This window comes from Labrus bergylta, chromosome 13 (genome assembly GCF_963930695.1).
Source record: "Labrus bergylta chromosome 13, fLabBer1.1, whole genome shotgun sequence".
Lineage (NCBI taxonomy): Eukaryota > Metazoa > Chordata > Actinopteri > Labriformes > Labridae > Labrus > Labrus bergylta.
The window spans coordinates 1,857,420-1,867,419 of NC_089207.1; the positions used below are offsets into that span (position 1 = coordinate 1,857,420).

The following is a 10,000-nucleotide window of genomic DNA, read 5'->3' on the forward strand; positions in this document are numbered from 1 at the left end:
GTCACAAAATGACGCAGCCTGTCAAACCTTACATGAGGCAAACGAGTGATCCTAAATAACACTAACTTAACATGATCTGGTGACAAGAAAGAACATTGAAGTGCATCATCAGTCTTGCACTTGCCTGCTACTTTACCAATCAACACATGCTATTTTCATCCATCTCCATCTCTTAACGGCTCAACCCGGCTCTCTGGGTTGATGAGGTGTGTGTGTGTGTGTGTGTGTGTGTGGGCTACTTGTGTAGAAACACTGAGATTGAGCACCTTCTTTATGATGCTGTGTGTTCACAGCTCGACATAATAAGTGAGAATTATTTTTGTTTTGAGCTGCTGGTACATATTGTAGTTTCACCTCAATAGTTTCACTCACCAATACACCTTTTTTTTTTTCACCAAGACTGCTGCACACTCCCGCAGGTTTCCACTCCTTTTTAATTTGTTTTTTTTTATTTCTCTCCATTACACTATACCCACACATCAATCTTCCAAAGAAAAAAGAGAAAGGATGTTTGACCCTGTGCAGCTGCCGTCACCATCATCACTCTCTCCGTCACTCAGGACTTTGATTACTTCTTCTTCACCATGTTTGTTCAATCTCCTCCTCTTCTTTGTCGATAACTCTGATGTAGTGTTTATGGAGCAGATTGCGTCATGTCACCTTCAGATTCCCGATATGTTGCTGCACTTCTCTGCAAAATAAAATCGTATTAAAAGCTTTATATGTGATTTTTTTTATCCAGTAGATGTCGACCTTGAGCACCAGCATGAAACCAAAACAACTGGCGCTGCATTGTTGTGTTAGCATGCTAATGCTAGCGATCTTTATTCTGCTGGTATCTTCACACTGCATGTAAATTTACCTGAAATGAGCGTGATCTAGAAACACAGTTAAGCAGTGAGTACAGTATGTTATTCTTCTTTTCTCTAGTCCCTCAATTAAACAACTTTTATACACGAGGGGAGGAGTCAGCCGGCCGTCCTGGCGATGTAAACAAAGTGAAGATAGGACTCTGAAAACTCTGAAAACATCACAGACAGTGGGACTCGGGTGTTACACCCATTGTAGACAGTCATGACTCACAGAGTTATTTTCAGAGGATAAACTTGATTTCTACATTTAAGTGTGAAAAATCACATAGAAAGACTTTAAAGCCACGGAGCACTTACAGAACTGATGAAACCAACTAGTCCAATAAACTGAATAACAAAATGTGTTTTTGGTTAAGTACTTTTTCTAATGACTCATAGGCAAGCGGTAATCTCCGGTGTTGAAAAATGAAGCCTTGTGAAAGTGCAAAAATCCTGCAGTTCACGAGTGTCTGCTTGAGGCTGGCTGCAGAACCACCGGAAGTCAAATATACACACCCGATCCAAAAAAGCCAGTTTTTACAGCAGAATTAAAATGTTAAAAGCCTGGTCCAAAAAAACAAAATTGCTCTGAGTAGCTCATGTCTCAATCGGCACACACTGTACAGAGGGTGCAGTTTTTTGATAATTCACCTGTTTTGATCCAATGAAGGAACTGTATTCAGAATATGGCACGTGGATGACCTGATTGACAGGCGAGTGCGAGGTAATAGATCGTCAAGATACCTTCCAAACCAGTACCAGATCGGGTGACATCGCTCAGACTTTGTCCATTAAAAATTACAGTCGATAATGAGTTTCCTCTGACCTCACACCCCTGTGCATGACTTTATTTGTCTACTCCTTTAAAAAAAAAAAAAAAAAGAGGTAAGGAAAACGACACATTTACATCTCAACAAAACTCCATAAATCAAAGCTAGGTGGAGCATGTTCATGTGTTTTTGAGGAGTTACCTTGACATTTTCTTGTTGGGATTATTTCTAAATCAAACCTTTTCCAAAGTTGAGCAGGCTGTGAAGTATAGATTTCTTCTTTTTTTTTTTTACACTAAAAATGGATGCTATCATCGAGACTGATGGGGATTTTATGGGCTTTTGGAGCCAGCCTCAAGTGGCCACTGGAGGAACTGCAGCTTTCTACACTTCTATGTTGGAATTACTTTTCAGCTATGGAGAATGCACCTTGGTGACAAACAGGAAAAGAAATAGCTGTGTTCCACGTTGAAGACTTAAATCTGAAATGTTTTTTAAACTGTATTCTGTATTAACTTTTGTATAATAATAATAATTATTAAATAGCCATACAAGGCACAAAATGACAGGTGGATTATTTAAAGTCTTTATATGTGATTTTTCACACTGTAATATAAATCAAGTATATCCTCTGAAAATGACTCTGTAAGTCATGACTGTCTCTAGTTTTCTGAGTCCTATCTTCAGTTTGTTTACATCGCCAGGACGGACTTTTTTTTTTAGGTTTGACGACCTTTGTTGTCATGTTAACAATATGAATTACATTGTAAAGGAACATTTATGGCGATGTTATCATCAGCAGGAACTAAACACGTGTCCCCCGGTATAGTCCAGTTCTTTGTTGATTCATCCCGTCATTCTGACTTTCTCCCAGACTATTTTCATCTTTAATAACATCACCTGACTTCCTCCTTTGCTTATAGAACAAACTGGAGCAATAATTACCCCGACCACTAGAGGGCTTTTCTCTTGACTGTAAACAAAGGGTTATTTTAAGGGCACACACTGAATTGATGGACGTTGTTGTCTTTTACGGGAGAACAAGTGCTGAAACCAATCATTTTTAATATGCAGTACGAGATCTCATGACGTCATTTTGTGGCTCTGGAGGAGCTTTTGGGATTAAATTAGATTATGTTAAATTCAAAAAGGTTTATGCTCTGAGACTTCCATCTACTATTTATTGAAATGAAGCCTGTGCTAGATACTGCTGATGTGGAGTTTGAGACATATTCAACAGTCAACCCTCACTGTCTGGTAAATGTCAAACACGTTTGTCCTTTGAATTCTATCTGAGGCAGTTCCCCCTTTTTTTAATATGGCAATGCAGCTTTAGATCACTGGATAGCTTTTTTTTATTGGAGTTTTTTTTACATTTTAAATATTTGAAATGTTACTGATTTGCGTGATTTTAACCATCCCAACCCCTGACAGCCAATAAACAGGAGCAAAACATCGCAAAGCATGAAATAAACTCACCCATTAACTAGAAGGAAACACATCGCTCTACCACAATCCTTCTAAATGGTTTCACTGGATGCAGTGAGGTGTTTTTGATTTGGACCTGCAGACTTCATAGCACACGTTTTGACACCCCCTGCATAGCCTTGATAACAGCTGAAGTGTCTTTAAAGGAAACCTGTCACACCTTATTTACTGCAAAACACACAGATAATAGACTATATTTATGGACTCAATGAAATTGTTTGCTGGATCCTGGCTGATTGCGGTACAAATCATCAAATGGGCAGTGTAGAAAGTGATTATTTTTGGAAATGCTGATGACGGCAAGACCCACTCGTGTTGGTGCGTATTTCACTACCTCCATCGCTCACAACCTCTCCTCTCACTGCCTGTCGGAGCCGAGGTGTTTAATACATACCTGCTGCAACATGATGTTTTGAACCTGACCATGATGGGGGACTCTGCGGTTTGCATGTTGTAGTGGTTTCTTTCAACAACTGTTGTGAAGTGCAGTTGCATTAGTGACATGGCCTGGCTGACATTTACCATGCTGGATAAGCCACCGACTGTGACATTTACAGACACCACGTTTTTATAGAGGCAGAGCGGGCTTTTTCCTGATATAGGTGCCACGATACCAAAGTGACACTCATTGCATATGTATTAGATGGAAAGGCGCTCACAGGCAATATAACATCTTCTACACTGATGGAGATGAAACTGATTGAATATTCATGGATGAAATGTGAACTTCATTATTAAATGATCCACTTTGTCACTGCGATCCTAAAAATACAATTTTCAATTAACTTTACTATTAAGCCTTTATTATTTCAAGCAGCGAAGTTGCAGCCTTTCACATCCAACACCTAAATTACCAGCGATCTCATAATAATAATTCATTTCAAATGGATGGTACACAAGTGATGGAAAAAGGAGTTTGTATTTTGCACAGTTGAGCTTAATACAGCACAATGTGCAGAATGCATGGTCACAAAGAAGGAGTCCTATAAAGCAGACATCCTGACTGTATATGTGATGTAACCAACACAATGTTACCCACATGTCTGAAAAGTTTAGAAAAAAAAATGCATGAAGAAAACCTCTGAAGTTGCTCTTTACTTTTTTCATATTCTGCTCATTTTTTCACACTGCACTCTGTAAACCGAGAGCAGACTGTGAACCAGAGCCAACGGGTAGCAATGGCTGCTGCACACACACACAAACACATAAAACTGTCTCACCACACATCCAGTGCTGCAGGCTTCCCCTTCTGTCATTTGGCTCTTTAAAGTGAAAATATAGTACACACCAAAGAAATCAGTGAAGAAATCAGTGGGGCTGAGTGTGAACTGAACAAGGTTGAGTTGAAATTGATGGGGTAGAAATAAAAAGGAGACGTGTGGGGTTTGCCCTGCGATATGTATTGTAATACGCGATTTTTCACACTTAAATGTAATAGACTGTGTTTCTAGATCACGCTCATTTCAGGTAAATTTACATGCAGTGTGAAGATACCAGCATAATAAAGATCGCTAGCATTAGCATGCTAACACAACAATGCAGCGCCAGTTGTTTTGGTTTCATGCTGGTGCTCAAGGGCGACATCTGCTGGATCAAAAAATCACATATAAAGCCTTTAAAGGCACGATGAGTCAGAGTTCCTGAAAAAAATCAGCAACAGCATATAGACTCAAACAAAATAATCACTCATGACTCACTAGCCATCTCTGCAGACAGCTGTGTCCTAGTATTGCTGTAGTCCATATACTTCTATGGGATGAACCCTCTTTTTTTTTTTCGCCATTATCAGCTTTCTCCATAGAGCCTGTTAGCTTAGCTTCCAAGCAATATGGCGGACGTTAAGCTTTGATTCTTGGAGTGAGTTCCCACCCACTGATCTGTGATTGGTCTGTAGCTTCAGTGGTCAAAAATATGAGGAACTAGAGTTGTAGTTTCACCACGCTAACCACAACAGCTTCCAATGACGCAAAAATGGTCATTTTGCGTCACTGGAAGCTTCTTTACAGACTCAGAAATACAAAGATTTCACATCTCAGGGGAAAATGAGGGCGGGATGCACGACCATTCAAAAATACTACCAGGTTTCTAATGATACAAAGATTAATGCTAATGGGTGAAGTATCCCTTTAACTATTTTTTTCACCATTTGCTCCATTGTCATAAGGTGAAAGACATTTTGGAAAAATTCCAGCAAGAAAGATCTAGCTTTTGCAAGTCCAATTAGAAAAAAAAAATCCAAATCCACTCTTCCAAACAAACCATTTACAACCTCACAACCAGTGTAGGACGAGTACGTGACAGAGTGTTGAATGCAGTGTTATTATTTTTCCTGGCATGTAAAGTTGACAAAGGAATGTATAAAAATAAAAATAATAATCTTGCCCTGGTGAGATAATTGATGAAATGAATGCCTCTGCCTAACACACATGAACAAGAACTGCTACTTAAAATTCTGTGGCCTGCAGGAAGCGTGTTATCAGTGAGTTCCTGCTCAGCCAGCGAGTGCACAGGAGACCTAATTGGCTTCGATTAGGCAGGAGCAGGAATAACATATTTCATTAGGCGGGAAAGAGGGAGTAAGTAATAAAGACGGGAGTGATAGTCCCCCTCTTGTTCCAATCATTTGATTTCACATTTTCATTATACAGATGTATGTGCACTCACATGCACAGACACTGAATTAAACACTTGCTACGGCCATTTGCAAGCCTGTTCTTGTGAAGGACCCTGATGTTCTGTTTGCAGAACAGAAGCAGCCGTATCAGAGGTTCCTGCTGCTGTATCTGTGCATATAGGAGTGTGAGACAGATGGTGACACCTCGTGTCAATAGATGGAAGACTGTGCCAGTGTGTGTGCTTCTGAAAGAGAGAGAGAGAGAGAGAGAGAGAGAGAGAGAGAGAGAGAGAGAGAGAGAGCACTGACTTTTGCTGACCAAGCTGAGCCTTAATCCATTGCTTAGCCTTCAAATTATACAAATTAAACATTTAAATCAATTAAGGGACATGTTATTCTGCTACTTTCATACACAAAGCACACAGCCACCCGCCTGTATGGATTTGAAGAAGCCAAGTCCCATCCTTTATGTTCCTCTTTAACTCCATGCATGCATACTATGTGTGCATGTTTTTACAGCTGACCTTCAGAATATATTTGAACACTCTAAGAAAATTGCAATTAATCCATTTCCACTATTAGAATAGAATAGACTTTATTGTCATTGCACAAGAGTACAATGAATTTTACTGCCATGCCAGAATTATAAAAATATAAATATATAGAATAAAAACAAATATATACATATACACACATGTATATATATATACCTACACAAGTACAGTAGAAAATATCCAAACACACACACACCCACACACACACAATCATCATTAGTTTGTAATTAAATGTGTAAACAAAGCAGGTCGAAGTAATATTGCACTATTTGTTCCTTATTCCGTATTACTTTTAATATATGTGATGCAGTCAAGGATAAACAAATGTCATATTATATCATCAGTTTAGCTCTGTGGCTGTATTTCATTGGATAATTCAGTTTTTCTTACGCTTTCCTCTTTAAATTGAGAACAATATTTTAAATTCAAATGAGATGAAAAGGGGTGAAGATCAAGGATATGTGCCTGAGGATGGAGATAAACTGTGAATATCAATCAATCAATCGAATAACCTTTGGCACCTATTCGTAACAAATGTCATTTCAAGAGAATTTACAAAAAAGCCGCTCCAGACTTTTCTGTATTTGAACATTTTTGTTCACTGTTATTGGCTAGTTGGTTGGGGGAATTGGTGTTGGGGTATTTTCAGGGGATCAGGGATCTCGTTTGGCTGCACATGCCTCTACAACTGTGTCAATGAAGTTTGGGCGTATGAGTGAGGTGATGTGTGTCGTATGGATGTGCCGCGCATGGCTGCCTTTAATCCAGAGGATGTACACAGCAGCAGTATCTACTGCTGCTGACAGACACACAGACACACAGACACACAGACACACACACACACACACACACACACACACACACACACACACACACACAGACACACAGGCAGACAGACACACAGACACACAGATACACAGACAGACACACAGACACACAGACAGACAGACAGACAGACAGACAGACACACACACACACACACACACACACACACACACACACACACACACACACACACACACACACACACACACACACACACACACACACACACACACACACACACACACACAGACACACAGGCAGACAGACACACAGACACACAGATACACAGACAGACACACAGACACACAGACAGACAGACAGACAGACAGACAGACACACACACACACACACACACACACACACACACACACACACACACACACACACACACACACACACACACACACACACACACACACACACAGACACACAGACAGACAGACAGACAGACAGACTGCTGAAGACCTTGTTTAATCCCTTATAAATGTTTATTTTAGTTTTTCCAGTTGCCAGAGAGGCCATTAAACATTGTTTTTTTTATATTATGCAACACTGGCTCGGGTGCTTCTAATGATTGTAAATCCAACTTCAATAGGCTATAACTCAAACATACAACAGATATGATTTAGCTATGAAAATGTCTCAAAACTCACATAGACGCCTATGATGTGATCTACAAAAGAAAAAACAGTTCTGCAGATTGGGAAACTTTGATGTGTGTTGGAAGAGAGAATGAAATCCATGTTGGTAAAATCTGGCAACACATGGCTGGTTTGGTAAATGTCCATATACAGGCTCATTCTGTCCTCCACAGGTAGAAGCATGTTAACTGTGAAAATCTGTGTAAAACGTTTTTCTTACTTTGTAATTTCATAATGATGCAGATCCAGGAAAAAAAAAAACCTGTGCAGTTTTACAAGCCAAGGGTGGGAAAACATTTGTTATTCATATTTTTCAAATAAAGAATTGTACTTAAAACACTTATGGAAGAAAGACCACAGTATGAACTAATATTCTTTCACAGCCCTGTTGGATCGATGCCGTTACCATCAATAAAGAAAGTGTTGTAAACTGATAGATCGGCTACAGGATTCTGATGTGTTCAGACTTGTGACATAACTTCCATTCCTCTGTTTTCCTGTTTTGTAGATGGGGACCACACGCTTCGAATCATGCTCTACTCGCTCATCTTCTTCCTGAGTGTGGTCGGAAACCTGCTGATCATTGTGGTGCTGACAGTCAACAAGCGCATGCGCACCGTCACCAACACCTTCCTGCTGTCGCTCGCCGTCAGCGACCTGATGATGGCTGTCTTCTGCATGCCCTTTACCCTCATCCCCAGCATCCTCAAGGACTTCATCTTTGGAGCAACCATGTGCAAAATAGTCTCCTACTTCATGGGTAAGAAAAAGGAGAGTGAGGGAGGGGGTGGAAAAAAACACAAAGTAAATCTACCGATTTGAAAAAAGCAGCTAGAATTAAAACAATGTTTTAGGAGGGAAAAAAAGAACAGCGAGACAAATATTATAATAGTTTTGTCAAACGAAAAGGAGTTGTTGAGCATGTTTAAAAAACAGTTTAATAATAGCATTAAAGTGTGAAGCCACTCAGTAGACCACAGCTCTTGTCAGGCACTAAATGCATCACCAACACCATCCCGGCTGTTAACTTGGCATGTTGCTCGATTAAATGAGGTGAGAATTCATTGCAAGTCTGGACATGTTAAGAGCTGCTACTTTTGGTTATCAGGAGTGTCTGTTGTTGGTTTCTACAAAAAAAAAAAAAGAGCATGCATAAAAAGAGTAGATCTGCAAGATTCTGTGAGTGCTAAAGTTACAGGATTTATACAGATTTACTTTCTGGATGTGCAATATGTTGTTTTAAACTGTCAATCGTCGGCTTCATTGTCCATTGCACAATTCAGGCAGGATCAAAAAAAGGATGTGTCCCTTTCCAATGGTGGTCCTCTGAAGGGGGGACAACCCGGAAATAAACTCAAGAAAGTGGCCAAAGATGGGGGCCGCAATCCTGACAATGTGTTTTGCGTGAAAATGTGTTATTATTAAATAGTAACAACTTGGATTTTGTGGCTAATGCCATTTTGAGAAGTGCTGTGCATGCAAAATACATTTTGAAGAATGGGCTATACACTATGTCAGGGGGGACTCTTAAAATAAACTCCACTCAGATACATGTCCTGTATTGATTTGTTTACCTTGGGAACCTGAAGTAGTAGTAGTAGTAGTAGTAATCATTTATTTTGATCCCAAGAAAAAACAAAAACACTTTGATTGAAAAGGTGTAGGCTGAAGCTTCATCTTATTACACCTACCCTCGTTACAAATCTCATTATTTAAGACACGACTGTTGTTTGAATAATTTGAATAGACTGTTTGAACAAATGCAACCATGTGAAGACCATTCAAATCAAATCTAGCACAATATCTCTGTTACAGATTGAGCGATGAATGAGAATGGTATGTGTGATGAGTAATAGTTCTTCAAACACTTGAGTCAATGAGTCACCTTCACCAGTGACTTCTGCAGCTCCCAAAGAAAATTAAGAGAGGGAGTTGGAAGATTAAAATCACATTAAGTTGTCAAAGACTGAATCAAAGGGTTAAAAATAGACAGAGATCTCTGGGAGTAATACGGGTAATGGACTATTTTCATGCCCTCCTGCACTCTGAAATGAAATTCTACAGAGGACTGAAAGCAAATATGAAAATGAAGAGTGGTCAAAAATGTGGTTAAAGAATGAGGAGTAAACAAAAAAAAGGAATCAATGAAGACGGAGAGAACAATAATTAAAAAAAAGGTTAGAGGTAAACAAGAAAAATGTAAAAACAGCAGGAACATTGTTAAAGGTCTGATAATAAATCCATCTGAGAAACAAAT

General features: G+C 39.4%; 1 protein-coding gene and 1 long non-coding RNA gene across 2 annotated transcripts in view; one reads left to right on the forward strand and one right to left on the reverse strand.

Annotated features, from left to right (window-relative positions):
• Positions 1-10,000, forward strand: part of cckbrb (cholecystokinin B receptor b) — a 21,558-nt gene that overhangs the window by 1,540 nt on the left and 10,018 nt on the right. Inside the window, exon 2 of the mRNA XM_065962446.1 lies at positions 8,252-8,503. Within this exon, the coding sequence (XP_065818518.1) occupies positions 8,252-8,503 (252 nt within the window). The remainder of the gene's footprint in view (positions 1-8,251; positions 8,504-10,000) is intronic.
• LOC136181316 (uncharacterized) overlaps positions 7,594-10,000 on the reverse strand; it is a 3,152-nt gene continuing 745 nt past the window's right edge. The window contains exon 2 of the long non-coding RNA XR_010667668.1: positions 7,594-8,495. This is a non-coding gene — a long non-coding RNA (uncharacterized lncRNA). The remainder of the gene's footprint in view (positions 8,496-10,000) is intronic.